The 27371-nt window shown below is 43.4% G+C and overlaps 1 protein-coding gene across 3 annotated transcripts in view; it reads left to right on the top strand.

The window, feature by feature from the left end:
- Positions 1-803: 803 nt before the first annotated feature.
- Positions 804-27371, top strand: part of CNNM1 (cyclin and CBS domain divalent metal cation transport mediator 1) — a 50369-nt gene continuing 23801 nt past the window's right edge. The window contains exons 1-4 of one of the 3 annotated variants that reach the window (XM_032491125.1): positions 804-2667; positions 21192-21335; positions 23753-23893; positions 25801-25970. In XM_032491125.1, the coding sequence (XP_032347016.1) occupies positions 1104-2667; positions 21192-21335; positions 23753-23893; positions 25801-25970 (2019 nt within the window). In that variant the 5' untranslated portion in view covers positions 804-1103. The remainder of the gene's footprint in view (positions 2668-21191; positions 21336-23752; positions 23894-25800; positions 25971-27371) is intronic. The other 2 variants (XM_006184648.3, XM_014559222.2) reach the window with 2 other exon arrangements.

Below are 27371 nucleotides of genomic sequence, written 5' to 3'. Positions count from 1 at the left end.
ATTCTTGATTTGACAGTCACATGAATACACATTTGTCAAAATTCATAGAATGCTACACCAAAAAGTGAATGTTACTATATAAAAATTTTAAGTAAATGCATAAAAGTAAAAAAGTAACAGGCCCATGGTAAATTCAAACAATACAAGGAATTCAATTAAAAGTCTCCCTCCTAGATCTTTATGGTGATGATAGAATAGTTCTGCATTTTGATTGCAGCAATGGTTACAGAAATCTATATATGTGATAAAATATACACACACATTATACCACGTCAATTTCCTGCTTTTGGTATTGTACTATAGGCCTGCTCCCTAGAGGTGAACACAATTACAAATTTCTTGTGTATCCTCTGCATATTAAACCGAGTATTTTATATACGTACATATAATCTTTTAATACAAACAGTAGCATATTATACACAGTGTTCTACACCTTGTTATTTTTCAACTATTACTTTGGAGATATTTCCATATCACAAACACATGGATCCACATCATTACTTTTTCCTTCTGTGTAGTATTCCATGGTACGGTAGTATCATAATTTATTTCAACAGTTCCTTATTAACGGACATTTGGATCTTAATAAGGAATTCAACCTCAGTAATTTGGAAATTTTTAAAACATGAAAGGTCAGCTGGAGTTGAGATCAAACACATAGATTCAAGACTTGTCTCCAGGGTATTTTTCTGACCAGAAGGGGGAACGCAAGAGGCAGGAGAGGCGAAATGCTGGGAAATTTCCCTGGCCAATGGTGAAACGGTAGGGCCGGCAGGGAATTATTGCCGGGTAGGAGTTCGCCGAGGGCGCCTTTCTGCTGGAGCTGGAGGCCGTGCTCCAAAACAAGCCTTCCCTAGGCTGCAAGTTTGATGCACCGAAGTGTGTCGGGGTTTCGCACAGTGCAGTGATGCGTGACTATCTCCAGCCTCCCGCCGGGACCCACGGCCCAGGCAGGGTCTGAGCCCCTACTTCCTACAGCTCACGCGCGCCGGGGGCGTACACGTGGTGACCTGCCTGGGGCCGGGTTCCCGGCTCCGGCTCCTCCTCCCTCTAGCTCTCGCTCCGCTTTCTGCAGTATCACGTGCAGCCGCGCCGGGAGCAGGATGGCGGCGGCAGCAGCAGCGGTGGGTGTCAGGCTCCGAGACTGCTGCAGCCGGGGCGCTGTACTCCTGCTCTTCTTCTCCCTGTCCCCTCAGCCCCCGGCTGCCGCCGCCTGGCTGCTAGGCCTGCGGCCCGAGGACACTGCTGGAGGCCGCGTGTCCCTGGAGGGGGGCACCCTGCGCGCCGCCGAAGGCACCAGCTTCCTCCTGCGCGTCTATTTCCAGCCCGGGCCCGAGGCGCCCGCGGCGCCAGTGCCCGCACCCACCCTTTCCCCGGGGGAGAATGGCACCGTCGACTGGGCTCCGCGGCTCGTGTTTATCGAGGAGCCCCCGGGCGGGAGCAGCGTGGCGCCCAGCGCCGTCCCCACGCGCCCCCCGGGGCCGCAGCGCTGCCGCGAACAGAGTGACTGGGCATCGGACGTGGAGGTCCTGGGGCCCCTGCGACCCGGAGGCGTGGCGGGCTCGGCTCTAGTCCAGGTGCGGGTGCGGGAGCTACGCAAGGGCGAGGCAGAGCGGGGCGGCGCGGGCGGTGGCGGGAAGCTCTTCTCGCTGTGCGCCTGGGACGGGCGCGCCTGGCACCACCACGGCGCCGCCGGTGGCTTCCTGCTGCGCGTCCGCCCGCGGCTGTATGGCCCGGGCGGGGACCTGCTGCCCCCCGCGTGGTTGCGGGCGCTCGGGGCGCTCCTGCTGCTCGCCCTGTCTGCCCTGTTCAGCGGCCTGCGCCTGAGCCTGCTCTCGCTGGACCCGGTGGAGTTAAGGGTGCTGCGGAACAGCGGCTCGGCCGCCGAGCAGGAGCAGGCGCGCCGAGTGCAGGCCGTGCGCGGCAGGGGGACCCATCTGCTCTGCACCCTGCTCCTGGGCCAAGCCGGAGCCAATGCGGCCCTGGCCGGCTGGCTGTACGCCTCCCTGCCGCCGGGCGTCGGGGGCACGGGGGAAGACTACAGCGAGGCGGGGATTCATTTCCCATGGCTGCCGGCGCTCGTGTGCACAGGCGCGGTTTTCCTGGGCGCCGAAATCTGCCCCTACTCGGTGTGTTCGCGGCACGGGCTGGCCATCGCCTCACACAGCGTGTGCCTGACCCGGCTTCTGATGGCGGCCGCCTTCCCCGTGTGCTACCCGCTGGGCCGCCTGCTGGACTGGGCGCTGCGCCAGGAGATCAGCACCTTCTACACGCGGGAGAAGTTGCTGGAGACGCTGCGGGCCGCGGACCCTTACAGTGACCTGGTGAAGGAGGAGCTCAACATCATCCAGGGCGCCCTGGAGCTGCGCACCAAGGTGGTGGAGGAGGTGCTGACCCCTCTCGGGGACTGCTTCATGCTGCGCTCCGACGCTGTGCTGGATTTCGCCACGGTCTCCGAGATCTTGCGCAGCGGCTACACTCGCATCCCCGTGTACGAAGGCGACCAGCGGCACAACATTGTGGACATTCTGTTTGTCAAGGACTTGGCCTTCGTGGACCCCGACGACTGCACGCCCCTTCTCACCGTCACCCGCTTCTACAACCGGCCCCTGCACTGCGTCTTCAGTGATACCCGGCTGGACACAGTGCTGGAGGAGTTTAAGAAGGGTGAGCATGTGGTATATCTCCTTCCTCAACTCCTACCCCCTTCAAAAGTATTACCCTTTCATAAACATGTGAGGCTTCAGATACCCAAAGCAGCTTCTCTCCTATGGCACCAAAAACTCAAGGAAAGCCCTATCTCATGTCTCCCTGACTCTTTTCCTTTCACTTGTCCCTACATTTCTTGAAGCTGAGTCCCTGTCTCTTTCCCTTTACTTGGCTCACAAGATGCGCTGTATTCTTAATTCATATCGTTCCAGTATTTTTTCAGGGCCTACCAATTGCCAGGTATTGTGCAGATAGGACTCAGAGGATAGCCCTTGGAGGGCACTGCATGGCTTCCCATTATAGGAGAGAACTCTACGGGTTTCCATAACAAGCAGCCTTTGCTTTAGATTCCTCCCTGGGTGGGAAGCTCACCATTTCCATTTCCAAGGCAAACTAATTCCATTGCTGGACAGCTCCAGCTTCTGACAGTGTCTTTCTTACAAGGGGCAGAAATTTATGTCTCCAGAGCTTCTCTCTTGGTCCTAGTTCTAACCTTTGAATCATTACATAAACTAAGCCCCATACACCTTAGACGTTCTTCCCCCATGTTGAACTTTCCATCAGCTATGTCTCAGACACACATCAAGTACCCAGGTTGGAAATTTTAAAAAGTTGACTCAGGCATGAGGTCCTTGTACTTCTGGAAACTGTGGTCTCATGAAGTAATGTAGATCTAGACCTAAGGAAATATTCTGGTAAAGGGAACCACTAGAAAATTTGCATATACAAATGAATGAGGCTTCCTTCAAAGCAGTCACATACCCTGCCCTCGATGTCATGCCTATGACATGTTTACTACATACCTGGGGTTTGCCTTTGGAAACTGTCTTCTGAGGTTGAGTACAATTCACTCCAGAAAAATCAGCCTGGACACTTTAGGGTCAATCCTCTTGAAATTATAGTTTGACTAGTCCCCTGGTTAACCAGAGTTGACCCAGAAGGACCCTTGGTTGTTTTTGAAAATGAAATCTACCTTCAAGAGTTACCTTCAAGAGACCTTTCAGAAGACTATCTCACAGACCCTGAAGGCAATTCCAGAATTTGAGAACAGTGACATGGTTAGAATAAGTGTAGAACCTTCCAGAATGACTACTTTGAAGGAGGCATTCATCTGTACATATGAGTTGGCATGTTTATTCAAAACAAAACAAAGCAAAAAATTAATCCCCTGACTTTAGAGTTGGGTTTCAAATGTCATTTCCCTGTGGCTAGCAGGAATCTCATTTGATTGTGTGTTTTTGATACATATTTTTTGTTTGTCAGAATTTCAATCTCATTATCTTATTGGTATAGGTACTCTTTGTATATAAAGACTTTGCATACGAAGAGAAATCTGGGGTCTTCCTGCTACAATATTTTTAGACAAATGAAATCATGTTAAATATCAAAATGTAACCTGAGAAGGGGGGAAAAGTCAAAAAGCTACTTTCAGTCTCAAGATTTGTAGAGAGAACAGCCTTACACTTTATGTTGATATCATGAGAAGGGGAGGCAAATGTGTGTGTGTATATATAGAGAGAGAGACAGACAGACAGACAGAGACAGAGAGGGAAAGGGCAGCTGTTTTAGCCCAATATGGGCTCTCTCACCCCCTTCTATTTGTCTCCCCTCAGTCCTTCCATGATTCATTCCCATTGCACCCTAAGGTTCATCCATCCACCCTAAGAATTTTTCTTACATTTTGTGTATCCTATAGAAGGGAGTCTTGGATCTGGGCATAAAAGCTATGAAAATCTGTATTAGTTTGCTAGGGCTGCCGTAACAAAATACAATAGACTGAGTGGCATAAATAACAAAAATTTAGTTTCTCACAGTTTTGGAGGCTGGAAGTCCTCCATAGATCAAGATCAAGGTGTCAGCAGGTTTGGTTTCTTCTGAGGCCACTCTCCTTGGCTTACAGATGGCTGCCTTCTCAGTGTGTCCTTACATGGTTGTCCCTCAGTCTGTGTGTGTTCATCCCTGTAGTCTCCCTGTGTATTCTGATCTCTTCTTATACGGACACCATTCGGATTGGATTAGGGCTGACCCTATCAGCCCCTTTTTAGCTTAACCACCTTTTAGATGTGGTAGCTAAGATAATGTTTCATTGGCCTGCATTGCTAGATGATCTTTTTTTTTTTTCAACTGAGGTATACTTGATGTATAATATTATGTAAGTTTCAGGTGTACAACATAGTGATTCACAATTTTTAAAGGTTATATTCCATTTATAGTTATTGTAAAATATTGGCTGTATTCCCTGTGTTGTTGTAACTTATTTATTTTATACATAGGGGTTTGTACCTCTTAATACCTTACCCTTATCTTACCCTTCTACCCTTCCATCTCCCTGCTGGTAAACACCAGTTTATTCTCTATATCTGTGAGTCCATTCACTAGTTTGTTCTATTTTTTAGATTCTACACGTAAGTGGTGTCAAACAGTGTCTTTCTCTGCCAGATGACATGTTTAATGAAACTCCTGGGAACTCATTCATTCATTCTTTCAGTATTTACTGAGCATCTATATAGAGCTAGGCAACAGAGGAGACAATAAGACTGCCCTCAGAAAGTTAACAGTCTATAAGGTCAGACGGTGTTAGAATAAAGGCAGTCTTCTGAAGCATAAATTGTGTCTTAGTAACCTCTGTATCCCCAGCACCTTGCACAGTGTCTTGCACATAGTAGACTGCTCAAAAAAGTCAATATTGATTGGACATGAGTTCTGTTGCAGAATTTCTAACTCTGGTCTGAAAAAGGCTTGTTAGCATTCTATCACTAGTTAGTTTGTAACTGGGTAGGCTTGTTCAACTTTCCATAGCTAATAAGTGACTGAATTGTGATTTGAACCAGATCTGTAGGACCCCAAAACCTGTTCTTTTTTCCACCACACAGTCTTATTCCGTCCTCCATCCCCAAACTCCTGCCATCCAAAGGGTTCAAAGCTGGCCTTTCACCTCTGACTTGTGGCCCGTGACTGATTCACCTTTAGTTTCTGCAGGTTAGAAATGTAGCTTTTATAATTACAATAATTGCTAACATGCATATTGAGTTTTACAAACATTTCTACCAACCTCGCTTATCTGATCCTTAAAACAACTATGCAGGTATAGGTGAGGACCCTAAGAACCAGAAGGATTACTTGTCCTACCTAAGATCATCATCATCACTCACCTGGTATATTCAGGTTCAAATCCAGGTCTTGTGACTCCAAATCTCTTATCCATATGGGATTTTCTCTGTATATTTCTTATAAACTCCAGATTTTTTGAAGTGAGGGGAAAAGAAAAATGGTCTTTCCAGCGAGCTTTAAAAAGAGGAACAATTTTTCTCTCCACCAGCTGTGAGTTCCTTGAGGGCAGAGAATGAGTCATTTATTTTGTACACTCAGGACAAATACAATAGCCATAATGGCTAGAGGATAAATAAACATTTATTGAATAAATGGTCTTAAAAACTAACTTCAATTATATTTCTGTGTTTGAGTGAGGTGAACCTTAAGTACAGAATAATTCGTGGTGTTCCACTGACCATAACCAATCTTTCCTCTTCTTCTTCTTGAATTCTCTATCCCAATTAGTGGTACCACTGCCCTCCCCTGCTAAGTCTATCAAGCTAGAAACTTCTCCTTCACCCCCACCCTCATCCTAAGTAACCACCGTCTTTGTCTGCTCAGGCTGCCATAGCAAAATGCCATAGACTGGGGGGCTTAAACAACAGAAATTATTTTCTCACAATTCCTGAGGCTGGAAGTCTAAGATCAAGGTTCTAGCCGATTTGGTTTCTGGTGAAAGCTCTCTTCCTGGCTTGCAGACAGCCACCTTCTCACTGTGTCCTCACGTGGCCTTTCTTAGTGCACATGCACAGAGTGACAGCTCTGGTCTCCTTATAAAAACACCAATCCTTTCGGATTAAGGCCCCATCTTTGTGATCTCATTTAACCTTAATTACTTCCTTAAAGGCTCCACTCCGGAGTTAGGCTTTAACATGAATTTGAGGAGGGGAAGGGACACAGACATTCAGTCCATAATAATCTCCAAAGTCTGCAAAAAATTTGCAATAGTGCATCCAAAATATTTCTTGTACCTGTACAAAACTTAGTGCCCTATTTCTTCCACTTAGGTTATTCGTTAATTTTATTCAACAACTAGTTATTGTATACTTGTTGCACAGGCACAGCGGAGAACACCACCAACATAGTCCCTGTCTGCATGGAGCTTTCATTCTAATGCAGGAGACAGAAATTAGACAGATGAGCCAGGAATTAAGAGTATAAGCTTTGGTACCAGATTGCTCTGGTTGCATCCTGGCCTTGGGCAAGTTACTTAACGGTTTGTTTCATTAGCTGTAAAATAAGGATAATAATAGTATTTACTCATAGAGTTGTTTGAAATATTAAGACATTATTTGCATAATACTGCTTATTTAGTAACTGTCATATAATAAATGCTAAATAAATGTTAGCTCAGATTATTAGATGTAAACACAAATCTGTTACATACTCATTTGTGCAACTACCTCCTAAGAAGTTGCACTTCCTCCAGTTTCTGCCACCCTCAGATCTGTCCTCTTCAGTGCTAGTAAATAATCTCTGTTGCCATCATCCATGCTTCCAACCTTTCTGCACTCCCTACTCATGCAGGACAAAGTCTAAGCTGTGCCCCCATGACCTGCTCCCTGCCCTTGCCGCCAGACTCACAACTCACTACACCCGCAGCTTTATGCTCCAGCAACACCAAACTCTGTGGCCACACTGTGCTATTTCTCGCCTTCATCCCTTTTCTGATACGGTACTCTTTGTCAGGACTATGCATTGGGGAACTAATCCTTACTCCAGCACCTCCTTTAATACTCAGCACAAGGGCTCCCTCCTCTAGGAAGCTTCTCCTGTAAACCCATTTTAGCCAGCTTAATTATTCAATATGTCTATTATTGAACTAACAGGCTATTTTATTAGTATCTGTTTACAAATGCCGCTCACGCATATTATGAACATCAGGAAGGCAATGTCTGTCTTTGTAGCCATAGCACCTAGCAATGGCTATGACACATAGTAAGTTTTCAGTAAATCTTTGTTGAATGACTAAATGAATGTCTGAAGGAGTTAACTTTAATATAATGGAAGGGATCTGCAGAGCTCTGGTGAATGAATCATTATCTCCAGCCCAATCATTTTGGACCACGCAGCAGGACAAGGTCAAATTTTAAATGTTAGAAGAAAAGTGTTATATATCACTGTTTCTTTGTTCTTTAGACAATTATTTAGTCCTTTTCAAAGCACTGTGCTAAGAGTTGGGTGTGTAAGATACAGTCCCTGCTCCCAAAGAGACTTCAGCCCAATGGGAGAGTAGCATTCCCCTTTGTAAAACTAGAAGGCAGGTTGAACTCACCTTTCCCCCCAATTTCCAACAACATTACAATTCACAAATCATGGCTTTGCGTGTAAGTAGGTAGATAAGACAGACCTGCACATAAATCATTAAAACAAATGTGCAATAATAGAAATAATAAAATGCAGTCAGAACATAGGGAAGGGAATAATTATGATTGGATTATTTTGCTTTTATAACATTTTTACTGAAGTTTATAAGTTTCTATACTACATGTTCATTATAGAAAATTTAAAAATAGAATAGACAAAATATGAACATCACCTGAAAATAATCCTCCCACTGTCCTGAAATAATAACTTTTAGCATTTTGTCATATTAAAAATATATTGCAGGTAATAACAACCTTAATCAAATTCTTAAACAGAAAAAAAAAAAAAGTGGAGTAACCCTATGGTCTTGCCTTCTTCCAGAAATCAAATATCCCAATCTAATCCCAAGAGTGATTTTTTGATGTGATGGTATTCTTTTCACAGTAAGTCTCCTTGAGATTGAGTTCTATAATTTGGGAAGACTGATTTATAAAATGCACCCTTAGAGATTTATTGAACTTACTTTCTTAAGTTTACCATTCTACTTATTGGGTTGTTTTTAGGAGAAAACCAACCTTGTATAGACAACAGGGAGAAGGAATAAAGTGTTCTGAAATCAAAGGCCTCTGGGCACTAAAGCTCTGGTATTCAATTTAGTTAAGCAGTTTAGCTTGCTGAGTTAGTAACACCATCTTCCTAAACAAAAGACAGTATAATCCATACAATGTTGGGTTACTCTATCCGTAGGCTGAAATAGCCATCTTAAATTATGTAAAATGGTCTGTTGCAGTTTTCATACTCAGCCTTTGCTCATTGATTCGTTCATTCATTTAGTAAATATTTACTGAATTCCTGCTTTAGGCCAGGCATTGAGGTGGGACCTGGGAATACAGCCGTGAACAAGAAAGACACTGAGCAGGCATTATGGAGCTGAAAGATACCCACTTCAATTTTGCTTCTAATGCATGTGGTTTGTTCCCTAAAGTACATCCAACCAGCCAGCAAGTGCTTCTGGCATAGACACACAGTATAACATTTTCTGAGGAATAATCTGGTTGAAAAGTCAGTGTTTTGCTTTATCACTCCAAATTCTGGCGTGAGCTATTTTAGCAAGAAGAATAATTATCCCATTGCTTAATTCTATAAAAAGCTGCCAAAACGTTCTTTGTCTTCCATGAAAGAAAATAAAAACTTGTTTTCACTCAAAGTTATGTTTGACAGGTATACTTGGATGTAATATGCTTTAAAATGTGTTAAACATTGTTAAATAATAATTCATAAATTTTAGAATAAGATGTTTATCTTCTAAACGATAATTAGAGTAAACAGTAAACAAAGCATAGTCCCTCACGTACAGGAAAGAAGAACAAAAGGAAACAAGAAAAAGTGAAAATAATTAATTATATGAAGTGTTAAAATTGCTTGTTTATATTTTTTTTTACAATTTTTCATTATGATTGTTGGAATATTGTTATGCAGTAATTTTTTTTCTCAGCCTGGCAATGGAAATACCAGGTAACAATAGAATCCAAGCTGGAAGGGACACTGAAAACCTGAGACAGAATCTAATTCACACTTTTCTTTTAGATTTAATTATCCTTTACAGAGCATAACAGCCTTCGTTGTCAGACTATCTTTAACCTAAATCCCACAGACTGCAATCAAATTCTGTTTCCGCTTTTTACCATGCTTTGTGAGCCCTCTTTCATTTGAAGAATATAGGAGCTCAACTAAATTCCATTTTTTAACAGACAAGTACATCTGGTTGTGTTTCTTGCTCCCTTAAAGCATCTGAGTGTCTCAGAGCAGGGGGTCTGTGGAATGTCCTCGCAATCTCGTAAACTGGTTTGCCTCTAAGCGCACATCTGGCAACTGCTCGACCTTCAGTAATAACTCTCAATCCTCTCTTTATTTTCTAATGTCTGTTCTTTTCCAAATTGAGATTCTTGTTAATTCCTACTTCCCTCCCTCCTTCCCTTCATCCCCTCCTTCCTTCCAGTTGACAGTCAAGTAGAGACATATACACTAACCAATAAATAACTACACACGATTACAAGTGATTTGAAGAAAAAGTACAGGGAGCTAGGAGAGCATATAATAGGGGGCCCTGACCTAGTCTTGTAGGTTAGGATAGGCTCCCCTCTCCCCAAGTGGTCTTTGAGCTAAAGGTGGTAAGAAGGAATTCACCAGAAGAAGAGCTTTTCAGGAGAAGGGAACAGACGTGCCAAGGCCCTGAGGAAAGAAAGCTGTGTGGCTGGGTTCCTGAGCCACTTCGCACCCATTAGGGAAAGCGCCACGTCTGCCACCTAACCTTCCCTCCACCCCCAGCGACTGTTGACGATGTTATCTGAGCAACTGAGTTCAGTAACATTCGCTGAGTGCTGTGCTCCCAGGACTCTGGGAGCTGGATATGGATATAAATATGGGAAAGACCCTGCCCTCCAAAAGCATGAAAGGAGGAAGGGCCCTGATGGAAATGATGCAGAGCAGACTGGGGTACAGTCAAGGGCATCCAGAAAAAAAATCTGTGGATGAAGGAGGAAGGGAGAAATAATTCCCTGGAAGGATCTGGGAAAACTTCTCTGAGAATGTGAATGGAGAGACTCTGATAAGCAGTTACGAAGGGAAAGGGCATTCCCGCTGAGGCAGGAGCTTGAGCTAGAAAAATAAAGGCAGAAAGGGAGCCAAGACCACATTCAAAAGCTGGTAACGCCATGATTATAATGTTGCTTCTCTTCCAGCCAAATGGGGAACTAGGCAGAATGAGGCATTTGTCAAACATAATTTATGTTCCTTCCAAGTGCCAACGCTGTATATTTTAACCATTTTGGGGGACGATATTTCTAAAATGTTTTATACCCATTCCTCCCTTCCTTAACAAAGGATCCTAAATATAACTTAATCTTTTCTTGATGACGCAGGATCGTGGTCATGAGAATGTAGTTATTTTATGCTGTATTATAAAGCAGTTCTCTGTCTACTTTTTCATTTTTCTCTGTCCTCTGGCTGTCAGCTGCTAGTTCTCCTTGAGTCGGCCTGAAGCAAATCCCTGCCCCCACCTCAGTGATCACAAAACCTCTCTTTCTATGTCGATTTCAGAGCTTCTATTTAACTGAGAAACCAAGTAAATACACGTATTGGGAATCGTGTGCCTTATGTACAATAGGCTTCAATAAATATTTGTTGAATAAACTATTAATTAGGCTTTGCCTGGGAGCATAAGGTATGAGGTTGGTGTGCAGACCTGGGATAGTTCCTTCTGGGACCAGGTTCAAAGCCCTGCAAAGTCAGACCTCCAGATAATGGGTTGTGACTTTGCTATTTTTACAGTGTTGCTTAGCAAGCCAAACTGCCAACCAGCATAGAGTAGTGACTAACAGCTATTTTTTCATGCCTTGGTGATGCTGGTTACCATGGTGTTCTGGGTGACACGGCTGGCTGTTTTAATAATTGCCTTTTAGTGTCTCAAGAAATTTTTTGTGATAAATGCATTGATTACTTTTGATGAAGTAGAGCAGGATTACTACAAAGTACAGCCTTTTTTTTTTAAACTAGAGAAAGGGACTGTTTTTTCCAAAGCAGGGTGGTTGCTGCAGGACTGGTAGGGTAACATCTTTTGTGTTTCTCCTCCTGATTTGATAGAAAGTGATTTGATTTGATTGTGTAGTTAAAAAAAAAAACTAACATGTATAAAGGCAACTTTTCTCATCAATATTAAAATACAAACATTAGCGGGGAAGGGTATAAAGCTTAGCATACACAAGGTCCTGAGTTCAATCCCCAGTACTGCCTCCAAAAATAAATAAATAAATAAACAAACCTAATTACCCCTCCACCCAAAAACTAATCAATCAATCAATCACCTAGAAAATGTAAAGAAAAAAATATTAAAATACAAACATTAGGAGTTCAAGCTCCTTTGTAAACTCAAGAGGCTGTAACTGATGATTCTGTTAAAATTCTAGTATGTCATAGATATCACCAAGAAACAGCCTGTCAAGCCAGACTGTTTTTTGTAGCACAGGACTTTTTAGCCCTAAAAAGTATAGAATTTTAGAGCCAGAGAAAACACCTTGGAGATCACATGATTCCCATCCTTTAATTTTAAGGTAGAGAAAACTGAGGCCCAGAAAAGACAAATTACAAAAATAGCGATGATAATCCCTTACAGTTTGCAAAGATCTTTCCAAAACAGTAACTCATTTTGTGCTCACGGTGCACGTGAAGCCATTTTGTATCTGAGGCACCTGGGATCTGGAGACACAAGTGTCGTGTTCCATGTTATTGACTGAGGCAGAGCCAGAAGCCACATCTGTGATCTGCCGCCTCAGACTGTGGAGCCACAGACAGAGATAGTCAGAGATACCTATGCTCAGATCCCAGCTCCTCCGTTTATTCACTAGCTCTGTGACTGGGACAGGCTGGACCACTGTGAATGAGGCTTACCCTCCTTCTTCTTAAGATGGGAATATTGGTGCTACATTGTAAGTTTACTTCAAAGGCTAAACAATGATGCTCGTACAGCACTTAAGATACTCCACCATTTGCCTTTCACCTCACTGATCTAGTTAAATGAATTATATCTAGTTAGTCATTTTGTGTGAGAAGTGCTTTCTCTGATCCAGCCCACGTAGAAGTCATTGCATTTAATAAGAAAACAAAAGTGAGAGCCGTTTACTTTGGATAGGGCCCAGGAAACCAAAATTGTGGAAATTTCTTACATTTCTTTTATCCTGTCATCAGTTAGGTTTCCTCCCACACAACTCTGCCCTTCCTCAGACATCCCAGGCAAATTAAAAAAAAATTAAAAACATACAAATATCATAGCCCAATCAGTGAAACCCCTTAAAGCTGCATGCAGTCCACCAAGATGAAATATCAATCTAGACATGGGAAGAGTTGACCCTGAAGGCAGAAGTAGGGTGAGGTGCTGAGCATTCACTCTGCATACTTTCCTTCAGGCCTTGGCCATTTATAAAATAGGTTCCCATCACTCTTAACACATCTGAGACAGGAAACCTGAGATTTGGCTTGAAATGTGGAGTCTGTAAGGTGTGTTGGGGAAAGCCCAGACTGTGGGGGCAGATGGACCTGGGTTGTTTCCTGGCTTCATTGCATACTAACTCTTGGCCTTGAGAAAGTCACTTTCTTTTTTTGAGTCTCAGTTTCCTCATCTTCATATTGGTAATAACAATCCCCATTTTGCAGAGAGTTGATGAAGACCAGAGGTGGCATGTGAACCCAGTCAATAATCAATACAGTAATCAACACTAGGGCAAAAACTGGAAAATGTTGACCTGTGCTCTGGGGAGTCAGCTTGGTTTAGATCAGAAACAGTGGAGAACACTGGAGTAGCTGCAGGCTGTCTTCTCCTGGAAGGAGAACCTTCACAATTGAGAGTCTTCAGGTTACGTCCGGTGTCTGGCTTACTTCAGATAGAGCTCTCTCCATCCCCCCAGCCACATCTCTCTCTTCTCCCAGAGACTAGCCAAGTGTGACCACAGCCCCTGGGCTGACTCAGAACTAATTGATCCGCCAGATGCCTAAGGCCAGTCATACTTGCCTTTCAGTGTACCATCCTCATATCTGAGGATGGTTTGTAGCCTGAGAATGACAGCACCTGCCAAAGCTCAGCCAAGTCACTCTGGGTGGTCATGGTGATTTTGAAGCAGGGGATTCTGATTATGTTTAGCCTGAACCTGGAGACAGTCAAGCTGGCCCCATGGGCCGCCTCCAAGACCAGTTCTGTGTCTAAGAGGACTGAGGTTAAAGTATCCAGTCTTGTTTAATTTATCTTGAAGGTTTCCACAAACCCTAGCTAGGGTAGGTCCTCTTCAGTTCCCTGAGTTCAAATTTTGGATGCACCATTTATTGACTGAGCATCCTTGGACCAGTTATTTGTTGAATGGGGCATAAGCACAATACATTTTGATAGAATAATGGGAAAGAAGGCAAAGTATATACCAAAAACCATGGAAGCCTCTAGTGACAGGAAGAAGAGTTCAGAAATGATCCCCCCTGGTAATTGGTCCATGTTATTGAGATGGGGAATAATCTCATAAATTGTGTGTTTGGGGACAATCAATCTAATTTTAGTGGATAGAATGGATTAGAACTGGAAAAGCCAAAAGAAGGATTGGTTAAGATACTAGTACAATTGCCCAGGATACGATGAGCACATGGAAATTAAGGACCATACACTTGCAATTGGAAAGGGGAAAATCTGAGATTTTGTTACCTTCTGGATGCTCCTTCTCAGTCTCCTTTACCAATTCCTCCTATGTTATATTCACTGATAAATCCTCAGCGCTTGGAACAGGACCTACCCATATCAGATGGTCAAATACTTGTTGCACAAATGTTGCATTTCTGTGCAAAATAGGGATTATTATTACTAATATGGTCCAGGCACTGGAATGATTAAAACCTCTTTAGGTGACTCTAAGGTGGGCAGTTGCAATTAGAACCTCTACTCTAGTCCTTGATCCTCTGCTCTTCTCTCTCCTCTCAATTTAAGATCCCAGTAGAGCCCATCACTTTAAATATCACCATCACCTCTTTCCTGAGAACTAAACTTATTTTTTTCTTAAATATACTTTATTTATAGAGCAGTTTGAGGTGAGGATAAAGCAAAGGTCTTCACAGTGGAAACAAAAATCAATCATAAGGGTGGAAAGAAAACGAGAGTAGTCTTGACCAGTTCTTCTGATACTCAAATGTGCATAAGAACCATGTGGAGATCTTGAGGAAATGCAGGTCCCGAATGAACTGCTAGGATGGTGAACAAACTTCTGCATCTCTCACAAGCTCCCAGATGATGCCAATTCTTCTGGTCCAAGGGCCACACTTTGAATAACAACTGTTTAGAGTAGTGCTTCTCAAACTCTAGTGTGCATAAGAATCACCTAGGATATCACTAATATGCCTGGACTCCACCTTAACCACCCAAGAATCTGATTCTGTAATGCAGGGGTAGGACCCAAGAACCTACATTTTGAACAAGTGCCCAGGTGATGTTCAATGCTGCTGGTCCAAGGGACATACTTCAAGTGGTAGAGGGTCACCATGACCAAGGGAAGAAAGAATAGGCACTCAACACTGCCTACCAAATGAATAAAAGATGCTGTAGGGACACCAGGGATAATAAGAATGTAGCAAAAGCCACTGTACTTTACAAGTTGAAGGTCATAAGTGAGGCAGACACCATAAAACCATAAAATGACTTGTGCTTTCCTAAATTCTCTATTTCCAAGCAACATGCTTTCCCCTTAGTGTCTATATTTTATCTTGGGAACAATTACCTTACCAAAGAACTGTAGCTATTTTTGAAAGAGAGAGAAAGAAATCAATTGTTTGTTCTTTTTTTTTTTTCAAAGCGTAGGAGGTATGCTAACAGGGTCCCTAGGAGCTCTTCTCTGTGGATGTGCCTAAACCATCTAAAGGCTGTATTTATTAAAGATCTTTGGAGAATATTTCAGCTTCTTCAAATGCCAAAATGCAATTGTGATGTTGCTGCCACTTCCTATCGTTCTGTCTCTTTAAAGCAAGTGTCTCAGCACTATTGACATTCCTTGTTGTGGGGCTGCCCTGTAGGATGTTTTGCTGCATCCCTGACCTCTACCCACTGGATGCCAATAGCATTTTCTGCCCCAAGTTGTGACAACCCAGATTGTCTCCAGACATTGCCAAATGTTTCCTGGGGGGCAAATTGGGGCCCCAATTGAGAACCACTGCTTCAAAAGCAACGTCTGAAAACCTAGTCACCTTCAAAGAAATTTGACTTACAGTTTGGCATGTTGATGCCAGATAGTGATGAGGTAGAGCACTACCAGTAACCAGTACTAGTAGTGTGCCCTTTGAATTCTTGGGGTAACAGAAAGACTAGTTGGACTTTCAGTCGTGGGAAATGTTATTGACCTCAGACACACCAGGAGTCTAACAGCTAGTGCAGTACCTCAAACTTGTCTCAGAGGTGGTTGGTACAAAAGCTATAAGAAACCCCTTTCCAAACTCAGCACTAACCAGTCAACAACTACTCTCTCCCTGTAACAAAATATCGTTATGGTGTACCACATCGTATGAGAGAAAGCATTCATCAGCTTGCCATACAAATACCCTTTGTTCTAGGAGGTTCTTCCCTGTCTTTTCACGAGCATCTTGTGACTTAAGCCACATCCATCAAAGGGACCAGGACTTTACTAGACACCTCAGTGCTTGTTTCTCTTCCTTTCTCTTCCTCATTAATAGGTCATCAGACAAATAGCCACAGTGCCATAGAGCTTACCCACCAGTGGTTTTCAAACTTTAACCTGCATCAGAACCAGCCATAAAGCTTATTAAACCACATTGGGCCATACCCCCTGAGATTCTGACTTGCTAAGTCTGGGATGGGGCCTAAGAATTTGCATTTCTAAGTAAGTTCCCCAGTGATGCTGATGCTGCTGGTTCAGGGACCTCACTATGAGAAGCACTACTTACTGTAAAACAAGTGATAGTTCTCAGACTTGGCTGAATGTTAGCATCATCTGGGGGAACATTTTTGACCATCGATGCCATGGCCTCATCCCAAACTGTTGAAATCAGAATCTCTGGGTGTGGGATCCAGTCTTTAGAGTGTATTTAGTTTCTTAGATGATTCTAATGTATGGCCAACGTTGAAAACCATTTAACAAGGGAAATGCATTCCAAAGCACTGGGGTGGAGGGTCTCGCTGGGTGGCCCTATTTAATGCAGGGCTGTAATATGACTTTGTCCCAGAAAGGTATGACTCTGACCCCTTATGGTTTATTGAGGATTACTTCTCCATTTGGAACCAAAACCATCCTAACACCATCCAAATAAGGCTCAGATCATTGGTGCATATTCTCTACTTAGTGTCTCATCAGGGTGCAGGCAGCACTGGAGCTGGATTGTAAATCAGAGACTAGGAGAAACTAGTCCAGGCTGAAGAGAAGCAAATCAAGGCTTAAGGAATCCACAACTGCTAGAAGACAGGAAAGGCGTGTCGGCAGCCAAGCCATCAGACAGGGCTGGGGCTTCCGCTGAGGCTGGATACCAGGAACAAGGCAGGGATTCAAGCCAGAGGCCAGAGAGTCTGTAGTTACCAGTTCAGAAGTAGACACCAATGAACCCAGAATAAAATGTACTGTTTTCAACAGGGACAGATGTAGCCTTAATTCTTAGAAAGGTTATGGCCATAAAATCCACTGTTTCTTTATGTTCAGCTCAGCCCAGAAGATTCCCGTGTGTTGGTGTTTAGTGTGACGATAGTATGGTCAAAGGACATGTAAAAATACCTCATAAAGTAGTAGCATTCACGAGTTTTCTATTTAAAGAATTACCTTTTGCCTCATTATATCTTAATGAGATCCAATAGGCTTTTGGAATTAGCAAGCTTAACGTTTGTCACTTTGACTGTTGGAAGGGTGATTTTTCCAGGGACCCAATTGCTTTAGACTTGCCTGTGGGCTGAGAGTGTGCAGAGCAAAGCACTTAGCCGCCCCTCAACATCAGCGGTTCAGCTCAGCTTTGCTCTTCTTCATGTGCCATCTTGTTCAGAACACAAGGCTGAAACATTTTCTGGTGTCTATAAGAAGCTCACAGGCAAGGATGTTAATTTGGCAGGGAGAGGGGTATAGCTCAAGTGGTAGAGTGCATGCTTAACGTGCATAAGGTTCTGGGTTTATTCCCAGTATCTCCTCTAAAATAAACAAACAGATAAACAAACAAACCAAATTACCTGCCTCAAAGATGTTAATTTTAGATTCCCAGAGTTTCAGTTGTTAACGAAAATGACTAAGTAAAATATTATTCACCCCCCAAAAATGTAATGATCCTAAAGAAATAATCTTTTAAAATTCTTGCTTCATTTGGGGCTATGCCCAACACTTCAGGGGCCTAGGAAAAGGAGGGGTACCAGCAGATAGGTCTCTTAAAGGCCAGCCTTTTTGAGGGAAGGACCTTAGGCATGTGTGTCATGGGAACAGCTGGTTTTCTTGTCCCCTTGAGTGTCAGCTCAGAACAGGGTTATGTGATTGCGGATTCCTGTTCCAGGCTATACCCAAGAAAGGACGACTTCCTTCATTTGTTTGTAGATCTCTACAGGCACTTGTGGGAATCATAAAGACTGACTGTGAATTATAAGATGCTTCTAAATAGATTACATAAGTACACTGTCTTGAACATTATATCATTAGGACTTAAAATCTCTATTCCCTAGTGATCATATAGTTTGTTCTCAAACTGACCTTATCAGGTGTAGACCAGTGGTGGGTTTTCACTTAGAAGTCACTGTACTTTTTGTGAAACAACATAAAATGTTAATTTATTTAATCCCATTATATGAACTAATCTCTCAGTGGCAGGAAGTATGGCTGTATTATACATATTCTGGGCTCCATATAACAAAAATTATCCAATTATAGAAAATAATTTTAAGAAATCACTTTCCTAATTTTTTCCATTATGTAGTCATTTGTTTTGTCATCTGCTAGCACATGTTAGCAGAAAAGTGAGAACAGGTGCCAGAAGTTTAAGAACATGTGTTGAAAAAAACAACTTTAAATTGAGCACATTTTAACAATTAACATAATCTAATTTAAACTACAAAATACTTCAGTCCAGTTGGGCAGGATGTAGTTGTTTCAAAGGATAGTTTTAGAACCACTGATGTAGAGTTTAAATTTTAACTTAAACACATTGTATTTTTTTAAAAGGCTTTAGTGTCTGGTTTTAATATCATCTATTGTATCAGCTATGGATTTTTCTTCAATCTTAGTTCAGTTCATCAGGCACTTACTGACTACCTGTTATGGAAAGAATCCTAAGTATATGAGCCTTTGTCCTGAGGAAGCTTACGATCTTAGGAGAAAACATGATCCCATAAAGAACAAGCACATTACTAGTTACAAGAAACAGCAAATTGTGATGAATGCTCTGATGGAGTTATCAAGGGCTTAGAAACAGGCAAGGAGAGGTTGGTTCAGATTCAGGATGGCGCAAATACAGAGGGCTTTTTTGAGGAGTTGGCACCTGAGCTGGAACTTGAAGGGCCAAGGGAGACAGGGTGGGAGAAGGAAGCAGTGTGAGCGAAGACTTAGAAAGTGGACGTGGACGAAGTTGAGGAGCTGGGGGCAACCTGGTGCACCTGGAGTCCGGGATGATTAGGGGACGTAGCAGAGTGCTCACTCAGAAAGCCAGGGAAGAGCCACATTTTACAGTCTTGATAATATCAAACTAATGAGTCTAGATTTGATTTGGTGCAAGCTAGGGAGCCATCGAGGATGTTTGAGCGGGGTAGTGGCATGATCAGATCACTTTGAGAGTAGGCTGAAGGATAGGTTGAAGGTGGAGAAGAAATTAGAGACCATTCTTGAGTGATACAAATGCTGTCTTTCCCATTAGAAATCCCAATAAGTAGCTATCTTTCGATTTGAGGTATTTTATACAGAAGTTCATGTGTTTAAATTTTAATGGTTAATTATGCCTCCAGCAAACTGACTGTTCTTCTTATCTGATATTTTTAGCAATGACCAAGCAAAAGCTTATAAAAGGCAACACTGATAAGGAATGAACTTCCTTTTTTTTTTTTTTTTTGGCAAGAATAACATCTGAGTCAGTATCCTAGATATTCTCCTAAAATGTCTCTTAGCCAAGAAGAAGTTTTGCATTTTAGAAAGAGGTCTGGGAAATATATCTATCAGCAGATAGAAACAAACCAAGGTGAAGCAGGACTGTTAAGTAAGACTCAGTCCCTAGGCTAGGACCGAATCCAGTTACCTAGGTTCACAATCCAGCTCTGTGTCTTACATGCTGTGTGACTTTAGGTATGTTACTTAACCAATCTGTGCCTCAGTTGTTTCATCTGTAAAATGAGGGTAATAAAAGTACTTGTCTCAGGGGTCGTTATGAGGATTAAATGAATCTATATATGTGAAGTGCTCCAAGTAGTACCTGGCATATAGTTAGAGCTCAAGAAATGTTAACTATTGTTTTCAGTTGTCGGGCAATAAAAACTAACTAACTGCCTATGACATTTTATAGTTTACAAAGTGCTTTCGCACACCTGCTAGGTCATTTGAGCTCCACAGTCACCTTATGGATCCTGGTTGTCCTAGTTCCCTTTGCTGCTAACAAGCCACCCAAAACTTGGAAGCATGAAACAGCAGCCATTTTATTATGCTCACAAATTCTGAGTCAGGAATTCCTTATCCCTGCTTTGCTCTGAGTGTGCCCACAGCTGGAGAGGAGCTATGTGGCTGGGGAGGATGGCAGAGGGTGGGGCTGGATCCACCACTAAGGTGGCTTCCTCACTAACCTGTCTGGCACTTTGGGGGGATCGCTCAGAGGCCAGGCTCAGCTGGGGCTGTCACCTCAGCACCTACTTGGGTCTCTGCACCACGGTGGCCTCAGGGTAGTCATCAGACTTCTTAGAGTGTCTCTACGTGCCTTTTATGACCCAGCCTCAGAAGTCTCAGAGCAGATGCTTCCCTATTCTCTATTGGTTGAAGCAATCACAAGCCTGCCCACACCCAAGGGAAGAGGAGTAGACAGTGGGAGGTGGGAGGTGTATCAAAGAATTGGGGGGCCATGTTTTAAAATTACCAGACTGGTATTACTCCCTAATTCTAGGTGAGGAGTTTGAGACTCAGTACAGGTTAAATAATTTGTCCAGGGTCAGTTGCACAGATATAACTGGACTAGATGGAGTGAGGGGGTCGGGGGGACAGGAAAGTTTGCAGGAGGGAAAAAGGCTTCTAACCTAATACTTCTGACTCCAAATTCTTATTCTTCCAATTTGATTATTCATCCTCCTTCAGCTTAGGTATACTTGCTAATATACGAAAATTAAAGAAAACAATTTTAATGGCTTTGTGTATATTGGGTAACTTTCCTAAAAAGAGACAGATTGAAAAGTATAAAGTTTGCATTTATAAGAGCTTGTACACAAACTTGATATTTTAAAGAGGTCCTGGGATAGGTTCAGTTCCAACATTGGTCAGAGAGCAACTTAGTATAATTTTCTCACAAGGAATTCTCTGAAAATGTCCCAGATTCTTAACTGTGACTTCCTTTGTCTCTAGGAAAATCTCACCTGGCCATTGTCCAGCGGGTGAATAATGAGGGAGAAGGGGACCCCTTCTATGAGGTGATGGGCATTGTCACACTGGAGGACATCATAGAGGAGATCATTAAGTCGGAGATCCTGGACGAAACTGATCTCTACAGTAAGTGCATGGCCTTGGCTGTTGTCCAAGATTCTCAGAGCGGGCTTAGTTTGGTAGACAGTGTGCAAGGGGGTCCAGATAAGCCCCAGGCGTTGCTGTGTGTCAGCCTCATCATGCCAGGGGCTGGCATGGCAAGATGCCCTGGCTTGAATCACCCTGAATCACTGACAGCATGCTTGCTAAATGTTTTATCAGGAGAGAACCTTCAGGAACGGAGCCAAGACTGTGAAAAGGAGACCTCCTGGTCTTTGGATGGGAAAGGAACTAAAGGAAACAAAGTGTGCCTTGGATGGCCTTTCTGCCGTTGTGTCTGTACCCTGTGTTGTTCTTGGTTTGTCTTTTCGTCCATCTAGTTGCAGACCCCAGCAGCACGTGGGGTTCCACTCACAACGCATTCACCCAAAATGTCAGTGTGCAGTGGAAATTCATGAGTTCGCGCACCACAGCCTAAGCCAAACGTTCAGTAGCCCTTTTAGACGCTGCTCTTGTCCCTTGTGCGTTTTCAGCCCTACTGACTGATTTCTCCGTCTCCTTCCTTCCCAGCCCTGGCTCTGGTCCCTGCTCCCTCCTTTCGGGCCTCCTCACCCTCCTGCTCACTCCCTCCTCAGGAACAACACAGACTTCTCTGTGCAGAGAGTGACTCCTTTTGGTTACTGAGTCTTATCAAAACTTTGCTTGCAAATGTTACAAAGGCCTGCTTTTCTCTGGGATGGGAGTGTTATCTAAATCCATGGGAGTCCCTAGGCCAGGAAGGGTTTCCTCCTCCCAGTTTCATCGCCTGGGACAGCATTCTCTTTTCCTCCCCTCAGATAACCCATTCCAGGCCCCTTAGTTTGCCAGAGGCAGCTGTTCAGAAACTAGCTCAGCAGAAAAAGCTTTGAGACTCTAAGGCAGCCAGTGGTGTAGAAAGAGTGTTTGTGCCCTTTGGAGTAAGAAGAGATGAGACCCGAAGTGTGGGCCAGGCCTTGACAAAACATAGTGAGTGTCACAGTGTCTGTTATTACTTGGTGCCCTGGCCCAGCCTGTCTTCTTGAAATAGGGGTTGACCTCTCTCTCCTGTTCTCTTCGCCCTTCTCCACCTCTGCCCCCTAACCTTGATTTAGAATTCTCAAGTATCTCAATAGATCTACTGGTGAAGACATTCACACTGAAGTGTTAGTGGCTGATAGTAGTGATGGTGGTCTAAATGGGTCAGCTCCTCCTAGGGCATCTGTTTGAACAGCCTTAATACTCTAAATACTCACTATTAAAATAGAAGGAATAAAGAGGGACTGATTCGCTCATGATGAAATAAATATTCAGTGGCTTCTGATGGAGGAGGGGGAAGGGATATTTAGACAAACATATCATGCAAATCAGAAGGTTGCTCATTAGTGGCAGCAAAAGAATTGGAGGAAACCCAAATCCCATTCCCTGTTCCCCGTAACCTGTGCTCAGGGCTGTCCCCACAGCTGACAAGGTTAAGATAGGCTAAAGTTTCAAAATTTTACTCAAAACTAAGGGAAAGCAAAAGAAACATGATCAAAGAAAACATTCTCCTAAACCCCCAAACATATTTTATTAAGACAAGCTTTTAAAAATCAGGAAGAAAAAATTAATTGGAAAAAGCAAATTTTCTCAATCAATAATCACTATAATCCTGCCTGTGGCCCCCATGAAGGAACCAGGGATTATGGATTATAGAGCTATTCCCATTTTTTTCTCCTCTCTTCTTTCCTTTATTTCTCCCAATTCTCTCCCCATGGAGGGGCCAGAGTTGAAGCAGGAGAACTGTGAGTGGGAAAAGGGGGTGACTGTCCTCCTCCCTTGGGTGGCATGCCTCAGGGAGGGCCCAGAGTGTGATTTGAATAAGCAGGAAGAGACCAGGTGAGCCCATCTCTGGGGCCAGGAGAAGGGCAGAGGCAGAACCCCCCGGGCCCTGCCAAAGTCGTTGACGCTTAGAATGCAAGTCCCTTGTATTTGAACACCTTTTTGTAAGCATTTCACAGATAGGTTCTGGTTGGAGTCTCATAATAACTGCCCGAGAGGAGCAGAAGAGTTAGGATTAATCACTAACCTCATTCTATAGATTAAAACACACAAACACTCTGATGCTTAGAGAGGTTGCACAGTCCATAAGCAGGGGAGCCAGCCCTAGAAGCCTGAGCTTAGGAGCTCCAGGCTGGGCTTTCCCGTTTTCCACCGTCCACCACCTCAGTGCAGATAACACTGAGACATGGCAGTGTCTCCAACCTTCTGTCCCTTATCAACATCCTTCCCCTCCCTGGGAAGGAGATGCTGTGATGTCACCTACAGTTGACACTTTGCAGAAATCCCTGTGGTCCCAGAGGACCTATCTGTCTCAGATGACTCTGGAAAAACCTTCAAAAATCAACAGTGATTCTTTGATAGCTGCAATCTGGCCCCTGTCCCCACAGCTGACAATCGGAAAAAGCAGAGGGTCCCGCACCGAGAGAGGAAGCGGCATGATTTCTCCTTGTTTAAGCTTTCCGACTCGGAGATGAGGGTGAAGATCTCTCCACAGCTTCTGCTGGCCACGCACCGCTTCATGGCCACAGGTATGAATCTGCCCACTCGTGTCTCTGCCCCAGGCCAACAGAGCAGATCTAGGGGGTGGGACCCAGGCACCAAATCATTTTTGATACCTTGCAACCTAATTTCAATGCCGGGACTGAGAACTACTGTTCCAGGAGGGGAGGTTAGGTGGGGTGATAGGACTCCACATACTGTCATTTTCAGCCCCACGCCTGATCTTCTAGGGAGGAAGTGAGTACAACACAACTCCGCTTTTCTTTCTTCTTCTCCAGAAAAGAGCTGAGGAATCCACTGCTGCGCTTTTCCCTTCCTCCGCTTGCTTCCTGGCAGGAGTTGGGGTACCCCAGAGGGTTCATTGGGAGGGAAAGGCAATGTCCTGCCCAGCCACAAAGGCCCTGGGCCCCAGGACCCTCCAGGGGCCATGTAGGCCTATGAGCTATGAGTTCTTAAAATATGGATGTGGATTGTGAATCCTGGAATCTTTGGAAAGAAAAAAAAGTGAAAGGATCTAAAAATAAATTTCTCCTTGTAAAGAAGGTAGAATTTGTCTTTGAGCCCTCTAACCTTCTCATCCATGCCTAATTAACGTGCTGATCTAGAATCATCACGCATATTACTAAGTTCAATACTTAATTAATCCAACATATATTTATTGAGTATATAATGAGCGCTAATACTGTTTCAGTTACTAAAAAATAGAAAATTTTAAATTGGAGCTTCTTTAGAGTTCTCAACATGTAACCTAGTTCTGAACACAGATTTCTTTTAACTACGGGCTATCTGATTTCCTAGAACAAATAAGCTGTATCTGTCCAATATAATGATATACTATAATACAATATAATAGTATATATAGTATAACATAACACAACAAAATAATATATAATTACATCTATTAACATGTAAATATGATGCAATGATGCTTCTCATTATTGAGAACTCACCACTTAAATAATTAACTGTTTCTGTTAACTTTCATTTCATTCAATAGATATATATCATACAAATAAGTCAGATTAAATTCTCTGTATTTCATTTGATTATAGAATCAAAGCCTTCGTTGTTCACATGGCTTACTTATCCATCACCAACTCTTTTTTTTTTAAACTACTGTATTGAGGTATGATTGACACACGAAGAAATGGTACACGTTTAATGTATACAACTTGATGAGTTTGAAGATAAACATACACCCATGAAACTGTCATCACAATCTGTGCCATAAACAGAGCCATCACCTCCAAGAGTTTCCTCCCACCATCTTTATTATTATTATTATTATTATTATTATTATTATTATTATTATTATTATTATTATGTGGTTAACATAAGATCTACTGTCTTAACAAATTTTTAAGTATACAGTCTAGTATTGTTAACTGTAAGCACTATGCTGTGCAGTAGATCTCTGGAATTTATTTATCTGGTGTAACTGAAACTCTGTACCTTTTAACTAATACCTGCCCACCCCCTCCTCCCCGTAGCCCTGGGCAGTTCCACTCTCTGCTTCATGAGTTTGACTATTTTAGGTTTATCCTATAAGTGATGTCATGTGGTACTTCTCCCGCTGTGTCTGGCTATGTCAGTTAGCATAATATCCTCCGGGTTCATCCACGTTGTTACAAATGGCAAGACTGCCTTCTTTTTTAAGTGTATGCTCAACTTTCAATACAATCAAAGAGAAAATAACAAAACTGACATTGCCAAAATGATGACCAGTTTCTCCTGAGATGCCCATGCAGGGACACACATCCCCAGAGGGCATGGGGAAGGCCTTAGGCTTTAAGACCCCTCCCCTGCCAGACACATACATTGCAAGAAAATTGCAGGAACTCTGCTAGCTTTGTGCCTGGGAGTATGAATGGCCCTGGTTGTGCCCACCCTGAGTCCTCCCAGCTGCTGACTCCTCCTGCCTCTCACTCTCCCCTAGAAGTGGAGCCCTTCAAATCTCTGTACCTCTCGGAGAAGATCCTGCTCCGGCTCCTGAAACATCCCAATGTGATCCAGGAGCTGAAGTTTGATGAGAAGAACAAGAAGGCCGCAGAACACTACCTCTACCAGCGCAACCGCCCTGTGGACTACTTTGTGCTGCTTCTGCAGGTGAGTGGGAAAGCCAGGGACCCTCTAAGGACAAGATAAGGGCATCTCTAGGCTGGAGAGGAATGGCCATGCCTCCTCCATGCCAGGTTCCAAGGCTTGGCTGGCTGCCTTGGAAACAAGGCCAGTTGGGGTGGGCATTTGTCCATGACCTGCAGAAAGGGACAGATGTAACTGGCTTGCATCCTGGAGTGGTGGATTCTTGATGACTTTTATTCTGGTGTCAGCGATGTTTGTGGTGGGGTGTGGTGAGTACCTCCCTGCAGAGGAGTTCTGCTTCTGATCTTCCAGAGCTGCTGCCCTACAAAATCCCTAACACCTCCTTGTCTCTGCTTGGCCACACCCAGGAGTGGAACTGTGCACTACCTCCAAACTTCAGACATTTCTTATTTCAAACCCTTCTCTCTGTCAAGCTGAAATCTCACCACCTCTGATTTCCCACACTCGTCCTCACTCTGCTTTCTGGAGGCTCACAGAACACATCCACTCTCTGCCAGTGCTTCAGCCTTTGCAGTCCCTTGAATATTCTCCTCCTTGAAAGGGATCGGGAAGGGAATAAATGACCAAATGAAAGAGGTGCGGCATCTTCCCATACTCACATAAGTATGGTCACCACCTGCCCTGGGTGCCTGGATAGGCCTGTAAATAAGAGTCAGCAGGTTCCAGCTCTGGATAGTGCTAGTGTTCTGGCCTGGCTCACCATTAGCTCTGTCACTATTCCTCATCTCTTCCCAGCAGAATCTCATGAACCCTAGATACAGTGATTGTCTTAAAATCTTAATTAAACTCTCTTTGACTTAGAAGTGGCCACTCTTTGTGACAGTCCACCTGCAGCCTGTCTGCTCTCACCCAGCTTGCACACCTATCCTTCTAAGTAGCCTCAATAAAATGCCCTCTCTTCTCCAAACATGGAGTCGCAGTCTTTACTGTTTTTACTACAACTGTTGGAAATCAAGAAGGGTCCTGTTATATTGTTTATGTAACAAGATGAACACATAGAGTCTTACAGTTAATATAAACATAACTATTTTCAAATAAAACTTGGAGGATGTAAAATATAGTGGCAAGAGTGTAGGTTCAGAAATTGGAAAGATCTAGCTTTAAAATTCCAATGTTGCTACTTCCTAACTAACCTTGACCAAGTTATTTGGCCTCTCTCAGCTTCAGAATTGATTCATCTGTAAACTGGGGATAAAAATAGTACAGGCCTGGTAGGGTGTAGGACAGATTGACTGAGAATCCATGAAGTGCACATACAGTTCAGGCCCAAAGATGCACTCCCTGTGCTGCACATTAGCGATCATTATTAATGGCGATGAATTAAACAAGCTTCTCACAGAATCAGGCTTTATCTCAACCAGACTTAAGAGATGGTCTAATCTCGGACTAAACCAGTGGGGCAGT

The sequence above is a fragment of the Camelus ferus genome, chromosome 11, assembly GCF_009834535.1.
Source record: "Camelus ferus isolate YT-003-E chromosome 11, BCGSAC_Cfer_1.0, whole genome shotgun sequence".
NCBI lineage: Eukaryota > Metazoa > Chordata > Mammalia > Artiodactyla > Camelidae > Camelus > Camelus ferus.
This window is presented reverse-complemented; position numbering and strand designations above follow the sequence as displayed.